We start from the raw sequence: 20,815 nt of genomic DNA, 5'->3' as shown, positions 1-20,815 counted from the left end.
TTAGGGACAGCAGTACCACCATCAGTAGTGGTAATAGGAGCACTAGAAGTAGCTTGCAAGGCAGAGCGATCAACAGGAGAGGAATACAGCATAGCAGCCCGACGAGATTCCTCATTATGAACCGAGGCAAATGCTTGCTCTAGTGTGGGAAAAGGAGATTGGCCAAGCACTTGCACCCGAATAGGGTCAAACTCCATATGTTATCCAGCCAAAAAATCATAGACACATACTTTGTCAACGTGTTTGCGATAGGCAACCAAATCAGTAGCAGTAGAGGGCTGATATTCGTAGTAGTGATCCAATTGCTGCCACAAGTTTTTGAGGGCAACATAGTATTTGGAGACAAAGAGCTCCTGTTGGGTAGTCGCATTAGCTTTCTTTGGCACCATTCCATATAGTATAGGCTGTGTCCAGAAGGAGAAAATTGTCGGAGATATCCGCTTGCATAGAATGAATCAAGTAGGACATCACCATTGCATCATTAGATAACCACTTGTTGAGCTAAGAACCCTCTTCCTCTGGTTTTGGTGTTGTCCCGAGAATATGGCCAGTAAGGCCACGGCCAGCTATTGTCAAATAGGTAAACCGAGACCACTTCAAGTAGTTGGAGCCATCAAGCTTAATCGGTGCAGCAAGGGGAAGAAAATCAGTCCGGGGCTGTCCATCAAGGCCAGAAGAGGCTGAAGAAGAATCAAATCCAGTCATTGCAGCAGGCAACCAAGGTCTTCAATGAAGCAGTAATCAGCCAAAGAACTTCAAAAAATCCTGGAATCGATTTGGGGAGAATTCGACCCCAAGAGAAGATGGCTGAATTGGAGCAAAAAATCCCAGATATGAAGGCTGGGAATGATGTCGAATGGAGGCAGCAGGTATGCCAAACAGATGCAGAAGCAACCAGCAGCCCAACCCCTAGATTGATTAGTGTCAGGGTTTTGAAAAAAACCCTGAGAAGAGAGATCGATAAGGGGGAGGGGTCTTCAAACAATCTGATGAAGGGGATAGAGGCTGAGAACAAAAGCTGAGGAAGATTCCACAAGAGAAGAAGCAGCCGAAATAGTTGTAGAGGCCTGATCTTCAAAGAAAAAGAGGAAATCTCCAAATCGCAGACAAGAACTCAGCACCTATAGATCTGAAATAAAGACATAAAAGGGAGGTAGGTTGGGGGGCAGCAGCTAGATCATAATGATCACCTCATTAGTGCTGCCCTGATGGGAGAAGGAGAACCAAAAAAGAAGAAAGAAGAAGAAGAGACGAAGGGAGGGTGGTGGGTTTTGAAAACCTAGATCAAAGATTATTTGGCTCTGATGCCATGTTAACAAAACAGAATTTAGGGAATGGCTAGAATAATCGATGTGATTATTCAGCCCTTATATTTATAACTTTCATAAAAGAACTGAAATTACAGCAATAACCCTGTATAGCCGACCATGATAGCTATAGGGAAATAAAAGGAGAAAAATACCAAAAACTACCCTTATAATGTCGGGTAACATAACTCAACAGTAACTTATACGCTACCCCTGATTCCTATCTTACCTGTGTGTATGATGGCTGATCCGAAAGTTGCAGTTGACAATGTTCATATTCAGATTAGCATTAAACTTAATGGAGTGTGCTGTTCAAGTCTACATTCATGCTAAAGGAAAGATGAAATATCTTACCATTGAACATCCCTCTGCTGATTCTAAAGACCTTACTGCTGTTGCAGACTATGAAGAATAGATGCATGAAAATTCCACACTCAAAATTTGGTTGTAGAATAGTATGGACCCTGCTATTGCCGCCAACATTATGTTCCATACTACTGCAAAGGGGGTTGGATGATTTGAAGGAAAGCCTCTCTCAAGAGAAGAATATATCCCAAACCTATGAACTAAATCAGAAGATGTTCAATTTCAAGCAAGGGGATAAGTCGTTAAATGAGTATTTCAGCAGCTATAAGGGTATTATTGAATAACTCCAGATCCATCAACCTCTTACTACTGATCTGGAACAATTGAAACTGCAACGAGCTCAGTTCCATGTTGCAAAAAAATTCTGGCTGGTCTCCACTCTGACTATTAATCTGTTGAAAGTCAACTCCTTGCAGATGAAAAAGTACCTTTCATTAAATGAAAACATTTCCTCATCTTCAGTGTAAGGTTACTTCACCCAAGGTTCATCCCTCCCCTACTTCTCGTGAAGGATCGGCATTTGTTGCTGGTTGGGGACCATGGAAAAAGAACTTGGTCAAAACCAACTGAAACTACCGAGATATCTCGGTTTCGCAAGAAACCAAGACAAGTTAAGGTGGGAGTTTAAAAAATACCATATCTCGGTTGGTTTCAACTGGTTTCGACTGGTTTCAATCGAAATTGGTCAAAACCAGTTGAACCAACCCAAATTGGCACTTATAAATGAAACATAAGAGATCTCGGTGGTTTTTACACATGAAGTGGAAGTTTGGCTAAAAAGTGTGGATTTCTTCACACATTTGGTTCGTTTGGGGCATACACAACCTACATCAACTCTCTTAATCCAGTGTGTGGACCTCTCTTCTCAATGGGGATGGGTCAGGTGTTGTGTCATCCTTTGTCGACAGTCTCTTCGGGTATCCATCCCAACCATGTGTGTCGGCTCCAACTTCTTACGTCACGGTGAGCCCTTCCCTAGGTTGGGATATCTTATACAAGTTGATGATGGGGCTTATAGATGGGCAGTTATGGACTATCAGAACAATTGGGCCCAAAGCATGTAATGGCATACATATGTGGTACATTCAGAGGAACGACTTTGAAATATTCAATGGTACACAGCTCGTGGATTGGTAACAGCCTCTTTGGAAACAAGGGTAACGTTGCGTACATTTGACCCTCCCCAAACCCTGCTAAACACTGGAGCCTTGTGCACTGGGTACGGCCTTTTTTTTACATAGCTCGTGGATTGGACCCACCAAGAAACTCCGCACGGAATTGAGCAAGTGTTGACTGTTGAGCACCTTAATGGTTTATTTGGATAACATGTATTATTCAATGTTCTTGTACTTAACTTTATGTGGACTAAGTATTTATAATACCAGATTTAGAGTATCTTTCAGCGTACAATAGTACACTTGGGTCAATAACCACAAGTACCATGTTGAGGTTTTTTTTTTTTGAAAATAGTTCATGCACTGTGTTTAGAATGTCAAAAATAGGCTGTATACAAAAAAAACAACCTAAAACACCATTTCTAGGCCTCAAAATCACAGTCTCGAGTTGGCCGGGAAAGAGTACCAGATTTCGACTAGTTTCGACCATATCTCAGTTTCTGACTGGTCGAAACCCAAGATTTAGAACCTTACCAGGGACAAGGTTCCTTTTCTGGTAGAGTATGGCCAATGGAGAGGCCGTGGTCATGTATAGGTGGGCAGCAAACAGATGGGTCTTCTTGTCAGTGCACCTTTTGTGGCAAGCCCAATCATATTGTTGAAACTTGTTGGGCTAAACATGGTCGACCAAATTGGGCAAATGAATTAGTCAACACAACTATGACCGATGGTTCTAGTGAGAGGGTAACTTCTGGTGATGCCACACTTACATCTGCATCTAGGGCATCTTCCGCTATTTTGTGCCTCGCGACAATTATAATCAGATATTAATGCGACTACAACAACTTGAGTCATCTACCTCCATCTCCACAGCTACTTTAACTCACATAGGTAACTCAGCCTTCCTTACCACCACTCCATGGATTATTGACTCTGGTGCATCATCTCATATAAATGGTACGTCAAACTTATTCTCCTACATATCACCAGTTCAAAATTTGTCTCCAGTTATTCTAGCTGATGAATCCTCCACTCATGTAGCAGGTCATGGTACGATCTCTCCAACACCTCCATGACACTATCACCTGTTCTTCATGTTCCGCAGTCACCATTAAGTCTTCCTTTTATTAGTCAACTTACAAAGTCACTTAACTACTTTGTTACTTTCTACCCTTCTTATTGTGTTTTCAGGACCTTCAGACAAAGAGGACAATTGGTGGCGATCTTGAGCAGGCTGGTTTATATTATTTGGATGGCATAGGACCATCGGTTGTCGCTGCTACATCTACTAGTGGACCCTCTCCTCTTCAATGGCATCTTCACCTGGGGGCATTTATCGTTATCCAAGCTTCAGTAGTTGAGGGTTCTAAGTTGCAAATCCGACTCTCGTTTTGAATGTGAAGCTTGTGAACTTGGAAAACATCATCAGTAGTCGTTTCCTTCTCTATAGTGTGTCTAGGAGTTTGTCTTTATTTTCTTTTAATTCATTTTGATATTTGAGGTCCTTTTGTGTCAATAACCGTTTAGGATGTTCTTATTTTGTTACCTTTGTGGATGATCATTCACTATTAACTTAGGTTTATTTATTAAAAGATCGTTCCGAGTTTCTTCTTGTCTTTAAAACTTTTTTATCAAGAAATAAAAACTCATTTTGATGTTTCCATTAAAATTGTTCGTTTCGACAATGCGCTTGAATATACTCAGCGGGAAATTTTGTATTTTTGTTTTACTAATGGTATGATTCATCAAACAAGTTGTCTGTATACCCCGTAACAAAATGGGGTAGTAGATCGTAAAAATAGACACTTTTTGGAAATTGCTCGATCACTTATGATTCATATGCATGTTCCTAACAAGTTTTGGTGCGATGCTGACCAGACTACTTGTTTTTAAATCAACATGATGCCCTCCTTGATTCTAGATAACCAATCTCCCTTTTCTATTATATATCCTCATTCTCTCTTGTTTCCTATCATGCCACAGGTCTTAGGTTGTATGTGTTTTGTACAGGTTATACAACCTCACATTGATAAATTATCTCCCCAGGCAGTTAAATGTATTTTCCTTGGTTATTCTAGAACTTAAAAAGGATACAAGTGCTAAGATCACGTTACTCATCGGCATTTTGTCAGTGCTGATGTTACTTTTTTTTTAGAATATTATACATCCTACCATTCTCTTCCTGTTGCTCCACCATCTATTTACAATATTGATTGTTCCCCACCTATTCATGTTCTTGTTCAGTTTGATGCATGGTACTAAAACTCAGAACTCGACCCTGGGGAAAACCGAGATCTTGGTCGAGTTGGTGAAAATAGATTCATTGTTGGGCCACCCTATTCTCTAGAGTGAACGCAATCGAGAGGAGGCGAAGATCGAGCATTATCGCATTTCATCAGAACATCGACCGGCTACTATTCACTCGATGAGGCAAGGGAAAGAGACCAACCAGTCAACAGCTGATTCGAGAAAGGTTGGGGAAGCTTCATTTCATGGGGAGGGTTTACCACCACTAAAAGCTCCACTGCTTGCCCGCTACTCACTAGGAGAGGTTGGTGCTTTTTAGGGGTAGATAAAAGGTCATACCCTAATAACTTAAAACAAAAGACATTTAATTAAATCACTTAAATTGAACCATGGTTTGAACCGGTTCAATTTAAGTTTACAAATAGCTGAAATAAAACTAAATATAGAACCTAATAAATGTAAACCTACGCTATGGCTCCAAACTAAGCCCTAATTTCAGGGCTGCTTCTTCTTCTTCTTCTTCTTCCTTCAGGTGTGGGTACATGGTGCTGCATCAAAAGGTCAACTCACGAGGGACGAGCAATCAGAAAACATGCAAGAGACCAAGAGAGACAAATGAAGAGTAGACCCCTCACATATTTATAATTCCTCTTTTAATTTCTACATGCAAACTCTAACTAGTGGATCAAAAATTAAGCAAAGATGTCTGTAAGAGGACAAACCAGACGTGATGTTTGTAGAGAAAGTTCTTACTACCCAGGGCTGGTGGAAGAGCCGCAATAAGTCACCATCAGCTGTTCTTGACAGAAAGCGACTAAATTTCATCTGTACCACAATCAAACATAAATATCCATGTCATGGCATGTGTTCTTTGACTTCTCCAACTACGAATGATTACACTAGATACATGCACAATTAACAAGTTTGAAGAAAAGAAAAAGATAAACAATAATAATGATAATAAAACAATAAGAGCAACAATAAGAATAATTGAACTGCGTTAACCAATACACCACAGACATGCACAACAAGGAACTTGAAGAAGGAAAAAAAAAAAGACAAACAATATGAGTAATTAAACTGTGCTAATCAAGGAAGTCCGACTTCCCAAAAAGCAAATTTTAAGTATTAAGAAGTCTAGATTCAAAATTATTTCTAGCTTAAGAAATTAAGTGAGCTATAATTGCTAATCAATTGAAAAACAGCTCCTGCCCAAGTTCTAAATCAAGAAACCCTTCTTTCTACCACCTAAGGCCATGTTCAGCTGGAAAGAGATTAAAGGAAAAGAAACTTCTAAATGGAAAATTTGGAGGGGTCCATAAAAAATTGAAGGAAAAGAAACCTTTTAACAAGAAATTTAGGGGTAGCACACAAAGAGATTTGTTTTCATGTTGAAGATCGTGCCCCCAACAATCTAGATTTTCCTCCCCTCTTGTTGTCTACTAATTGAAGAAATTGAGCCCAGAATTATAGGTTTCTCCTGAAATCTACTTCCTACTCTTCATCTACACTTCAGACAACAAAGCTCCAGCTATGACATCTCTCTTCCTCTCATTTATAGAACATAACCTCTTACTGGCGATTATTGGCTTTAGGTCACTGGTTCCTATCTCTCTCTCTTTTCTTCCAATCTCATTGCTTTGCCACTCCCCTCTTTTCTCTCTCTACAGTAATTAACATGACAACACCAGCTCTGAAAACAATGTATACCAGCTTGTGATGATCACTTTGAGAAGCCACAGCATGGCAGAGAGAAGTAAAGAGACCACTACGGCTCTTTTCTCTCTCTCCCCCATGCAAATCAAAAAAAAATTTAGGTATATCTTTTTCATATTTAGTGTCTCTTTTCTCCAGATTTCTATCCGAACGACACAACCTCAGGGTACTTACCTTGGATAGTTTTCAAATACGTTGAATAACAACAACAACAAAAAACTCAGCCTTATCCCAACTTAATGGGGTCGGCTACATGGATCCAAACAAAACAAAATATGGAAAACATAGATTTAACCCAACAAAAAAAAGAAGGAAAGAAAAGATGGGAAAAGAGAGATGAAAAAAGAAAAGGATAGTAAGAGAAGGAAAGAGGCATAGTCCAACCTGTCAGGAAAATCTCAGCTAAATGGGGTCTGCGACATGGATCCTTGACCTCCAGTAGGCTCTGCCCAAGGTCATACTTGTAACAAGCCCTAACCTATACATGTCCTTCTTCACCACTTCTCCTATGGTCATTTTAAGTCTGCCCCTAGCTCTTTTAGCTCGTTCAATCGGGATCATATCGCTCCTCCTCACTGGGGCATCACTAGGTCTCTGTTGAATATGACCATACCACCTTAAACGACTCTCTTGTAGTTTGTCATTGATCGGGGCTACTCCCAAATCCGATCTAATAAGTTCATTCTGTACTTTATCCTTCCTTGTTTTTCCACACATCCATCTTAACATCCTCATCTCTGCTACACAAAGCTTATCCATATGACATTTTTCAATTGCCCAACATTCTGCCCCATACTGATGCAGAAGCCGAAACCATGATTAATTTGGCTGTTCTTTGATTTTTCGTTGGAGCCTTTTTATTTGTTTGTTCTTTTAGCCTAGGGTTAAAACAATCTTTTTCATGGTTTATCTTCTTAGTTCCCCTCCACGATTTTAGAGGGATTAGTATTTTATTTTATTTGTTTTAGTTGTTTACACTTATACTCCTATTTAGAGTATAAGTCTATTCTATGTTTTATAATTAGGATTCAGATTAGGAATCCCAACTCCTAATCTGATTAGGATTGCTTTAGATTGATTATTTGTAAGGCCTTTAGGCCCACCTTTATTATTATAAATAGTAGAATCGTGGGAGGCTCCCCCACCTATTATGTTTGAAATTTTGTTTCTTCTTGCTGCTGCCGCCATGATGCGCTGCTTCTCTGTCTTGTGTGTCATATCAAGACCCCTTGTGAGTAATATCAAGGGCTAGGGCTGGAGTAATCCGGCGACTCCTTGCATCTTGCAGATCGGGAGGTTCGTCTTCTTCTTCCTTCAAGTTCTTCAAGGTTGCTGCTGCTGAAATTCTGCAATTCCAGTAAGAGTTACAAGTTCCTGCAACTTTATCATCTCTTCTTCTTACTTCCATCTAACCTAATCGACTTCCCCAAACCCTAGCTTCATCTACATTCATCACAGCCCTATTCCCTCATCAGATTACACTCAAAACCTAACCACAGGTCCATCACAGTAACCCTCCCACTCGATCTCAGTTGCAGCCTCACCTATCCACTACAAACCCTAAATCCCTCCCTCAACATAAAAACCCAGAAACCCTAAGATCTGCCTAGACCTAACCAGCCATCAAAACCCCACCAAAGTCCAGCCGAACCACCCCCTCCCTGCTAGGAAAACTCGACCTAAAGCCCAGGCCCTAAATCTGCTCCTAAACCCTAGTTTCAGCTTAGATCCTAAATCTGAAAACCCAAAACCCTAACCCTAATATTTCTGAATTTCTATTTCTTATTCAAACCTCATTAAAACCTATTCTAATAGACTCCTAAAATTCTGCAGACCATTACCCAATAAAACCCTAACTCAATCTCCCATTCCTAACCCTAATTTTGCCCTAGTTACCCTAAACTGCCCATTCGGCCAACCCTAAAACAGAACCTGGTCCTAAGTGAGATTTATTTCACCTAGGCTACATCAAATTGGTATCGAGCCATGGCTGAACATGGCAGCCCTGCTATGGATCCCACACGACCACCCCAACCTGATTCCCTTGCTGCAATCATGGCTATGCTGCAGAAGATCTCAACAGACCAGCAAGTTCTTGGTGATCGAATGACAACAATAGAACAAAGGCAAGCTGTGCCTCTTGTAAGCAACCCTCTATTTGTAGAGGAAGATAGATTCCAAGTTCATTCTGAAGTACATGGAACTCGGGAAGGGATGAATATCATAAAAGTCATCCCGCACGTCACAGGGACCACAGAGATCGTCTAGACATGACCGAGACTACAGGATCGACGTAGGTATGACAGAGATGACTACAGAGAAGACAGGGACAGAACTATCAAGCACCTCGAAGACCTAACTTTGAGGAATATTTGAGGTCCTACTTCACTGGAGATGAAGCTACTAACCGGCGGTTCGATACACGTAAGGTCAAGCTAGAATTGAAAGAGTATGATGGGCATGGTGATCCACAAAATTCTATGACTGGCTTGCTGCCCTAGATGACTACTTTGATCGTATGATTTGCCTCAAGACCGAAAGATGAGATCGCACGCACTAAACTAATTGGTTCTCGCCGAGAATGGTGGCGCAAGGCGAGCAGACATGGAACGGAAGGTAAAGCACCTACCAACCGGGAGGATATGAAGTATGATTTGAAAGAGAAGTACTTACCAAGACACTACACCGCTCGATGCAAGATCAATTCAACTCCCTTCGTCAAGGGAACATGATCGTATCCGAGTACATGCAAAAGTTTGACTCTCTCTCATCTCGCATCGACACAATAGAAAGTGCTACTCGGATGTTGTCCCGATTCGGTTGGGATTGAGATCGACATCCTCGGGCTATTGGCGTTGTGGATGTTCGGAAGTCAAGGATTGTTTTGAGAAGGCATTGAAGGTCAAGAATTATTGGTTGGGAATAGAGGATTTGATTCTTCCCGAGGGATCTTGCAAAACTTTTTCAGCATTCAAGTCTACTACCACTAGTCACAATCGAATCGAAATTCTACGCTGGTCCTACTCGATCGCTACTACGCTGTAGTTCTTCCCGCCCTCCACGTCTGATTATAAAGGTAAAGCTCCCATGGATAGCAATGAACCCCACAAGTGTTTCCATTGCAATGAACTTGGGCACTATGCCAAAGATTGCCCACAAAAGCATAGACCATTAATGTGGCTGCCAAGGCGAGAGGAAACCTCCGAAGAGCACGATGAGCATGGCATATATGCACTACCCCCGATAGTGATGAAGACTTAGACCGTCACCTTGAAGATCTAGATGGTGGTGCTCAAGGTGTCCATACAATTGCTCCAGTTCTCATGGATGATGTGGTTGATTGTGACAAGGTAATTGGGAACATCTCACAGGAGACAGAATCAAGCAAGTTGCTGTTCTTGAAGAGGTGGGGCTGAATGAGAAGGTTATAAATATTGAAGACCCTTTGGAGGTTGAACACATTGATTTTGTGATGCCCCTTGGTTCTTCGAAGAGAAGGCCCCACGACTTGAAGACCATATTCCCACCGTTATAACTTCAATGACCGCCAGGAAGTGTTGAAGCTGCTGCCCACATGTTACTTCCTCCTCCTCATCACAAGGTTCGTGGACGAGTTTCTTCACACAAGCATGGTACGTGGACTCCCATTCATGAAGTCAACAAGCTCACCCAAGTTGCTGTGAGCGTTGCATGGATTTCACCCATTTATCGGAGATGAATGTTTCTAAGTCGGGGAGAGTTGATGCAGAAACCGAAACCATGATTAATTTGGCTGTTCTTTGATTTTTCGTTGGAGCCTTTTTATTTGTTTGTTCTTTTAGCCTAGGGTTAAAAGCAGTCTTTTCATGGTTTATCTTCTTAGTTCCCCTCCACGATTTTAGAGGGATTAGTATTTTATTTTATTTGTTTTAGTTGTTTACACTTATACTCCTATTTAGAGTATAAGTCTATTCTATGTTTTATAATTAGGATTCGATTAGGAATCCCAACTCCTAATCTGATTAGGATTGCTTTAGATTGATTATTTGTAAGGCCTTTAGGCCCACCTTTATTATTATAAATAGTAGAATCGTGGGAGGCTCCCCACCTATTATGTTTGAAATTTTGTTTCTTCTTGCTTGCTGCCGCCATGATCGCTGCTGCTTCTCTGTCTTGTGTGTCATATCAAGACCCCTTGTGAGTAATATCAAGGGCTAGGGCTGGAGTAATCCGGCGACTCCTTGCATCTTGCAGATCGGGAGGTTCGTCTTCTTCTTCCTTCAAGTTCTTCAAGGTTGCTGCTGCTGAAATTCTGCAATTCCAGTAAGAGTTACAAGTTCCGCAACTTTATCATCTCTTCTTCTTACTTCCATCTAACCTAATCGACTTCCCCAAACCCTAGCTTCATCTACATTCATCACAGCCCTATTCCCTCATCGATTACACTCAAAACCTAACCACAGTCCATCACAAGAACCCTCCCACTCGATCTCGAGTTGCAGCCTCACCTATCCACTACAAACCCTAAATCCCTCCCTCAACATAAAAACCCAGAAACCCTAAGATCTGCCTAGACCTAACCAGCCATCAAAACCCCACCAAAGTCCATCCGAACCACCCCCTCCCTGCTAGGAAAACTCGACCTAAAGCCCAGGCCCTAAATCTGCTCCTAAACCCTAGTTTCAGCTTAGATCCTAAATCTGAAAACCCAAAACCCTAACCCTAATATTTCTGAATTTCTATTTCTTATTCAAACCTCATTAAAACCTATTCTAATAGACTCCTAAAATTCTGCAGACCATTACCCAATAAAACCCTAACTCAATCTCCCATTCCTAACCCTAATTTTGCCCTAGTTACCCTAAACTGCCCATTCGGCCAACCCTAAAACAGAACCTGGTCCTAAGTGAGATTTATTTCACCTAGGCTACATCACATACATCATGGCCGGTCGAACAACAGTCCTATAGAATTTTCCTTTAAGCTTTAAAAGTATACGTCAGTCACACAACACTCCGGACGCACCTCTCCACTTCATCCATCCCACTTTAATTCTCTGTGAAACATCATCCTCCATGTCACCTTCTTTATTTATGATAGACCCTAGATATCTAAAATAGTCACTTTTCGGTACCTCTCGTTCCTCAATTCGCACCATATCAATATCCATCATATTGTGAGTTGTGACTAAAATTACACATCATATACTCTGTCTTCGTTCTACTAATCTTAAGGCCTCTTGTTTCCAAGGTTCATCTCCAAAGCTCTAACTTAGCGTTGAATACCAAACCAATTTTTAATACCCAAACCAAGACATCTATCCCAATTCTCTATTTTTAAACATATGTTTATAACTGACAGGGGACTGAATATCAATGCAAACATTTTGGCAAATTGGCTTTTGAATGCAATAAAAACTATAGAACAATCCAATATGTTCCACAGTTTAGCACTAAATACTACAGTAATAGACCAGCCTCCGTAAACATTAAGCTCATAGGAACTATGAATAAAAACCAAAGCTTCTCTAGAACTTAAGACATGATTTTCCAAATAAACAACTATACAAAATCAATAGAAAAAGAAACAGAGGAAGAGAGAGAGTGCAATCTCTTCTAGTCACCATGATTGTCCTGATTGCAAGTGAGGATCACAAGCTCCTCCGCAGTGGGTAGAGAGCATTCCCTTTGGATTTTGGACAAACCAAAGGATTACAAAAGGATTCCCTTTCGTCCCTCTTCTTTAGCCTCCCTTTCTACGTAATCTGTATTTATTAACGGAGAACAGATGGCTATTTGGAATGGACCTATAGCACAATTACATGCTTAACCATATAAGTGCAGACCAATCCATGTTCTAAATTTGGAATCTACGAAAGTAACTCTTTTCTTGATTCAAAAATTCTGTCTTCTTAATTCAAACAGCCAACGGCTAATGCAGATGTGGCTTTATTTTAGGGAATGAACCACATAATGAAGGTGATTGTTGGTCAACCTTGGGAAGCTATTCTAGGAGTTTCAACTTTGAGAAGAGATAGTAATGTAGAAGTGAATAGGGCTGGCCACAGGAGAATCAAGTACGCAAGTATTTGTTATTATCATAGTTGTCGCGGCGTCGCGGCAATCTAAGTCGGTGGAGGGGTGTCACGTCGATATATCGACATGTCGCCTGCCATGGTGTTGCCATGGCGAACATGTCGACCATGCTTTATTTTTTATTTTCTCTATTTTTAATGTTTTAATAGATGCATACTCAAGCCATGTTTTATTTTTTCTCTATTGTTTCTCAAGTTTTAAGAAGAAAATTCCGAAATCGAAGAAGAAATCAAAGAGGGAAAGAAGAAATCAAAAGAAATCGAAGAGGGAAAGAAGACAGGAAGAAGAAATCGAAGAAGAAATTGAAGAAGAAATCAAAGAGGGAAAGAAGAAATCGAAGAGGGAAGAAGAAATCGAAGACAAGAAGAAGAAATCGAAGAGGGAAAGAGAGACAGGAAGAAGAAATCAAAGAGGGACGCCATGGCGTAGGTCGCCATGCAACCTTCTCCAGCACCAGGACGCCATGGCGACGCCATGACAACTATGGTTATTATATAGTGTGTGAAAACACTACTAAACTTTCATGACATTCGTTTTTCATATTTTCTTCAGTGTTTTCTGCGTTCTGCTTTCTTTATCTTAATTGTATTAAAACATAACCATCATGAATCATATGGCGTGGAACTGTAGCGGTTTCAAATCAAACCTGACTCCACGATCTTAATGTGAAATTATTTAAAAGAAAAAAACTTGGCATATGCTTCTTGTGTGACACTGAAATGAGTGGGAGTAAATTGATCCAACAGATACGAGGAGTAGAGGATTCGTTGCAGTGTGGCATCAAACCTAACTTCAGTCATTCACATGCAGCTGCAGCTTCTAGCTTCAGCGGAGGGCTGTGGTTACTGTGGAAAGATTGTGTTGACATGGATGTCATATTGACTAATGGCCAATTCATCATTTCTGGTGGAGTAGCTTGGTAAGCAAAGGAAAATTTTGTCACAATGGTTAGTTTCTTTTGTCTGTTTTTGAAATAATCTTCCTACTAATTCATGTAGCATTTTTTGGGTGACATAATTTTTCTATTGCTATTCTACAAAATTTGAAAGAGGTCCTCGATTCTGTTGCAAGGCGTTGATGTGACGATGTCTAAGGGTCGAGAAAGAGAACAGAGAAGAGACCGAGATAGAGAATAGATACAGTCATGCAGACCGAGAGACAGAAAAGGGAAGAGAGCCAATAGAGACTAGAGAGAGAGAGAGAACAAGGAAATTTGGCCGTGAGAGAGAGATTCACAGGACAGGGAAGATAACCAAGAAAGAAAACAGGGGGAGAGAGAGAGAGGGGAATTACTTGAGTCATCGGAAAAAAACAGGTACAGCTACGTATGAGTATTAAACAGGACTGGACTTCAATTATACTTCTACGAATTCGGCGTAAAAAATGCACACAGCACATGTTTAACCCGTGTCGAATACATGTCATCTTTAGAAATTCAGGAGCAAAAATACAGGCATGTACATTGTTGAAGTATATCGGGTCCAGGGGAGAAGAGGATATCTTGATATTCTCAAGATTCCTCTCCTCCTATGACTCCTATTTTGAGTATGAGTCTGTCCTGGTTGTAGTTAGAGTTGTCTGTCCTAGTTCTAGTTTGAGTTGTTAGTCCTAGTTCCAATTTGAGTTGTTAGTCCTAGTTCTAATTTTATTTCTCTTTCTTTTCCTATTGCAACTTGGAATCCTATCATGATTAGGAATTCCTAACATGATTAGGAATTCCCCTTCTTATTGTAATTTGACAACTCTCTTCTCTTCTCCATCTCTTTCTTCTCCTCATCTCTTCTCCTTCTAGTTCTCGGTTCTGGTTCTCTAACAGGTGTTCTGGTTACATACATCATTCAACAAACACAATAATAGCATCTAGAATACTAATTTATCAAAAGCAAGTCTCCCAACTGCAAAATATAAACATGTACACCATTCAATAAACACAATAATAGCCTCTAGAATACTAATTTATCAAAGGCAAGTCTCCCAACTGAAGTAAACATAATAAAAGCTAAATACTTAATCCCATCATACACCAACATGGTGCATGCCACACCACTCTAGTTTTGAAATCATCATAAAGCACAACACAATAGGACACGATATAACAAACACTACAAATACAAGTGTTAACATTTCCTAGTCCATATCCATGCATTGAACAGAAGCAAGCTACCAAACTAGATCATTATAATGTAGGACATATCAGTAAATTACTTAGAACCCAAGGACAGAAGAAAATTTTTTGGAAAGAGTCATTAGCAACCAGGTTGCAAATGCAGAACAAAGCTTTTGATGGCTTTCATCTCCAATATTTGATCCTTATGAATCCAAATCAGCATAAGAGATGTTGGTTTGAGTAGTTTTATCATCCAGGGTAGAACTGAAGCTAACAAGGACAACTTAAGGAGCCATCATCAAGTCCAAACTCATCCATGTATTTCCAATACCTGCAGCTGCAAGACTTTCTTTCTTTTTCCAATATGAATTGTGAACTCAGCTAAAATCTAACAAAGTGTTTAGCTTTTTAACTCTATCCAATTGCGGGCAGAGAACAATGAGCTTCGTGAAGAGAAGCTTTCTAGTTAAGGCAGATAAAGAAAAGATGGAGCAACAGGTAAAAACCCTGACAATTCTACCTGCTGGTTTTGTGCCACCACCCCTAGTTGCATACTACACCAGAACAAAGAAAATGATGCCGTTTCCCGTCCATGGAGGTTTCCCAATCTGGAAATGGGTACCTCCAATTGCCCTTGACACGTCCCACAATCAGGTGCTCAGGCCTCCTGTTGCCTAGTAATTACAAGAGGCATCATAGCTTAAATCCTTCCCAGTTGATTATGCAGATGTTGGAAACAGTAGCTGCTCTCCTCCTACATGTAAATACTTCTGGCTTGCTAACATTTTAGATTGATTAGGCGAGGTTTTTTGGTGAAACTAACTAGGGATGCCCATCCACTGTTATCCATTTTTTCTGTAAAATTGGTCAATTTATCTGATTATCTCAATTTGAATGGAAAGTAATGTTTAAGTGTTTAATTCGGGTAAACATTTTCCCTGTGATAGATACAAGTTCTGGATTTCTTGCCAGGAAACAAACAGATCCAAATTCTGTTTCTATATTCACGCTGAAAGACAAGGAACCCAAATCTGATGGTGTTTTTCCCATGTTCCCAACACATTTGATAGATAGAGAAAGGGAGCAGGAGAGGGACACTAACGTTTTATGGATCAAACACCGACGTCGATAAGAGGGGCGAGCAGATGTTACCGGTTCTTTCTCCAGAGATTCTCCAGCGAAACAGAATGAAGTCCGTCAATGGGCGACGGCGCGATGCAGAGTCAATCAGTGAACTCAGGTCTCAGGCGGTAGGGTTTCTAGATATCAAAGAAGAAAGTATGGGGTGTCAAACCCAAGTCCAAACCTGCAAACCTGGACTGGATCGAACTGAATCCGTATTGGTTTGGTTTCCGATTTGAGCATCGTAGAACCGGCTGAAAATTGGACCATACCAAACATGGAAAACTGGACCAAAACTGGACTCAAACCAATATAAAACCGATAAGAAACTAATAAGAACCCGAAAATTACTTTTTTTTTTAAAACATGTTTTTCCCTGGATATATCAAGGTTCAGCCGAGTTGTCGATCCAGGGCTTGCCCTGGTGGTTCGCTACTCTCTTGGGAGAACTACGTCAGGAGCTTGATCAGTGGTTCAAGTCTCCTTAGCAATAGCAAGTCCACATTTACTTGTTTTCCAAGAAGTGGAGCCCATGTGGGTCTTCTCTTGCCTCCTTGTGGGGCCTTGATGGTCAATAGGTCATTGACAACTCTGCACCCAAAAAAACAAAAGGTTCAAACAAGTTGATGTATTCTTGTTTTTCTTTTTCTCGGTCCCTGGTTTCGGTGGCCATATGACTTATTTAAGTCCTGAAAATTGCAGGATAGCTTATTTTAGGCCCTATAAGCATAATGGATAGTTTGACTTTTGATGAATAGTGTTTTTACCATCAACTTGAAATTTTCGCTAAATGGGGGGCTTTTTTTTTGTCGACAAAAAAAAGGGAACATTTTGGAGTTTTTCTTTAAAACCACCAAGACCTATCAAGATTTATAATTGATCTCGTTGAGTTATGGAACTTTTATAGTGGGTTTGTAACAAGTTTTGGCCGAGATGAAAAATAATGCCAAGGATTTCAGCGAGATGTCGAAATCTCGGCCGAGACAATGTAGTTTTTTCTATTTAGCATGGGGTTTCGACTCAATGGAGCTCGAAATAGAGAAAGGGGGAAGAAAAAAAAAAAACATCTCGGAATCCTCGAACCTTGATATTTATACATGGTTAATCAAAATGAACCTGATATCAAACTGATGAAAAACAAAATCCAAACCAGATTGAAGCTAAAATCGATTGAAATCCTTAGAGTCGGTTAACCTTTTGAGATTGGTGTGTAGTTTATGTGATTACACTTTCATCAAAAAAAAAAAAATCCATTGAAATCGAACCTTCCGTTATTGTTTTGGGTTTGGATTCACCTATTCCTACACTGGACCCAATTCAGTCTAACCGAAACCGAACGAAACCAACCGCTTGACAGCCCAAGAAGAAAGGGTTGCAGCATTTTTTTTTTTTTTTTTTTGTAGAATGGAGTTACAACTTTTTTTCTTTTTTTTTTTTGGGTAGCCAGGGTTATGGCAATTCAATGGAGAGAGTTCTTTGACCAAGCTATGTGCCAACCAAACGGCTCTCTATCTCTCTCTGCAACACATAAGTGGTGAATAGAGACATCGGTGCATCTAAAATTGGGATATTATAAATCACCTGGTTCCTACGCCCAGAAAAAGGAGTATGCGAATTTAACATCCTGCCACTTGCGAAATTAAAACACTCATTCATGTTGATGCCCATGTGCATGTTTTCATTGACCCCCCATGCCAGTGCAGGAGCTACACGACCAAATAGTAACCTCTTACCCAAATAATATATTATGTTTAAGGGAAAAGTCTGGACACATTGGCGGGGTGCCTAAACTTGTGTTTGTCTCTCCCACCCCCTCTATGGAAATGACCCCTTACCCTATGTGTCCCGTGTTCCCATTGGTGCACACTGCTAGCTTACAACAAGCGGGCGGCATGCCCAACACTCTTTTTATGTTTTAATTTGAAATTATTAACACAAGTTGGAGATAGCGATGCTAGATATAATAATACATAATATTTCGATATAAGCATTACTCGATTTGATGCTAACACATTTTATATTGGGAAAAAAATCTCTACTTGGTGGGGTTTCCTACACCACCAATTATGGTCCAATGGGTAAGCTCGCCTAGGTATCTACCCAAGGAGCAAAGGCATCATCTCATGGTTTTCCTTTTATATTATAAGGCGAAAATTTTCCTTTGTCATATCCTGTATTTGTTTTGGATTGCATAAAAATCCTAAATTAATTTAACATTTTCATTATTGGACAACATGGTAGAAAGTTTGTGAGCGAAAAGAACGGTAGAAGGGAATGGATGAGGGCCTTATTACGTGGACATTGGTCTGCAACGAAACCATGTGTTTCTGATTTCGTTTTGATTTTACTAAAGACTGAGAGAAAAATATTTGATTTGATTATGCAGAAAATGGTTATGACGATGAATGGTCAGATGTTGAAGCAGCTACAGAGGCTGATATAAGAAAAGCCTCGAACGAGGAAAACAATGGTGGTAATTAGAACTTTGCAAATTAAGGCTACATTTGGTTGCACTACCGTTCTGTGGGACTCAATCTTATGTAGAATTTGATTTTGTTCCGATAGAATGAGAAACAACGTTTGGTAAACCTATTCCTAAATCAATTCTGGAGCACAAAAAATCAGGAAGAGCCATGGTTTAAAGTATTAATCCATATCGTATGATATCGGTATCGGCCAGTACCGATACAATACATACCAAAATGTATAGTTTTTTTTTTTTTTGGTTGAAAATGATGTGTCTCAATTGGTATCGTATTGTATCGGCTGATACTTTTCGATACGATACAGACCGATATGTATCGATACATACGATACATACGTTGAAGGGTTCTATGACAGTATTGTTGCATATCGGTAGGTATCTTCTGATATGGCTCAATACATATTGATATTCGTTGATACGACCATTAGAGGCTTATGTGACTATCAGACTACGATTTTGTTTTTATGATCAGCGATTGAAGGAGATTTCATAGGGAAAAAAATTGTAGATTTTAGAAAATTTTGATTTTTGTGTTTAAATCATAGTTTTTAATCCTATTTTATGTTATACATCAATAGATTAATTTTGGTAAAACTAAATTAGTTGATGCATCAAGCTTGATCATTTACAAGGATTTGTGCTCAAATCAATGGAAGTTTTTTGTCTCGTTGTACCTTGTTTTCCATTTTAGTGTTTTATGCATGATACATGTTATATATTGCTTATTTATATTATTTTTTTACTCCAAAAGTGCATTTCCATGTATATATTGACCATTTCCATGCGTATCTATAGGGGTGTCAATTCCAGGCCCGGCCTGCCAGGCCCGACCGAGCCCGGCCGGTTAAAGCCCGACTCTGCCCGATTACTAAACTTGTCAGGCTTAACCCGACACGTTTAATAATTGGACAGTCCCGGTGTGGGGTCCTAGCTCGTCGAGCGTTCGACTGGACCGACCAATTCCAGGCCTAACTTAGACCGCCCAGTTATAGCCCGACCCTTTAACTTATAAACTTCCCCTCCCCTTCCCTCCAAATTTTCATTTTTTGTTTGTTTATTTGTTGGTCTTTGACATTTGTTGGTTAGATACACTTAACATAGGTGAGATGAGGCTTAGTTTTAGTTTTTAGATCTTACTTTGTTAGATATGCTTCTATTCGGTGTTGTGCTGCTATTCTTTTATTCCTCTTTACTTACTTTGTTACATGTGTTTCTATTCGATGTTGTGCTACTATTATTTTTCCCTCTACTTTTTTTGTTAGATGTGCTTCTATTCGGTGTTGTGCTACTATTTTAATTGGGACAAGTTTTATTTAACTTTGAGTTGAGGTGTACCGTGACTGTCCAATGATGTGATGGTTTGAACTTAAAATTCTGGTTGCATGTCAATTAGTAAGCCCACACTGTTTAGAGACCATTTAGAGTTAAACAGCTCAGTAGCCCGTTTTGGACCCGGTTTAGGCCCGTTTAGCCTGAATAAGGCTGCCCCGATTAAAGGCCGAACACCGATCGACCGAAATGAAATCGTACCATGCCCACCCAAGGCAAGCCCAAATGCCTAAATGGTCGGACACGGTGCAGCCTGTAAAATTGGTGAGGCCCGACTAGGCCTAACCGAGACCGATCGAGCCCGACCGGTTGACACCCCTATAACATACAATATGTATCTCCAATATAATATGATACAATATGATACGTCTCTTAAAATCACCCTTCCGATACTATACCTGATACCGATACTTTAAACCTTGGGAATAGCATTTGGAATGCCTTTTTATAGAATCAATTCTAACACTACACATAGTATTTACAGAAATGCCACTATAGCTTATGAAACTACAAGATTTTATAGAAATGCCATTATGAAATGATTTTTTTTTTATGAGAAGAAAAATTAATTTTTAAAATAAAAATAAGTCCACATTATTTTTCAACAGACTTAGTAATCCTACATATCCATTCCAAATTTGCAATCCTAGTAGTTACAGAGACCAAATACTTCGACATACATCTTATATACAAACATCCATCTTAAGACATGATAACATAATAAAATATATAACAGCTCCCAAAGCCATCCCCTTTGATAGTATTTTTCATAAAACAAATATAAAGAGAATGTCTAATAGATTTAAATGTTCATTCAAAAATGTTATGGATTCCAAAATCGGATCAGGATCGTCTCTAGGGAGTCCAACACCCAGGGTGCTGCCAGGGGCATCCAGCGACTGAGCTGTGCTGCACACATCTTGGCGCACACCTAGGGATGTGTGCAA

The 20,815-nt window shown here is 40.0% G+C and overlaps 1 protein-coding gene across 1 annotated transcript in view; it reads right to left on the bottom strand.

Moving 5' to 3' along the window:
* LOC122650508 overlaps positions 1-5,908 on the bottom strand; it is a 29,125-nt gene extending 23,217 nt beyond the window's left edge. The window contains exon 1 of the mRNA XM_043843919.1: positions 5,758-5,908. Within this exon, the coding sequence (XP_043699854.1) occupies positions 5,758-5,860 (103 nt within the window). The 5' untranslated portion in view covers positions 5,861-5,908. The remainder of the gene's footprint in view (positions 1-5,757) is intronic.
* Between the last annotated feature and the right edge of the window lie 14,907 nt (positions 5,909-20,815).

This window comes from Telopea speciosissima, chromosome 1 (genome assembly GCF_018873765.1).
Source record: "Telopea speciosissima isolate NSW1024214 ecotype Mountain lineage chromosome 1, Tspe_v1, whole genome shotgun sequence".
In the NCBI taxonomy this organism is placed as follows: Eukaryota; Viridiplantae; Streptophyta; class Magnoliopsida; order Proteales; family Proteaceae; genus Telopea; species Telopea speciosissima.
This window is presented reverse-complemented; position numbering and strand designations above follow the sequence as displayed.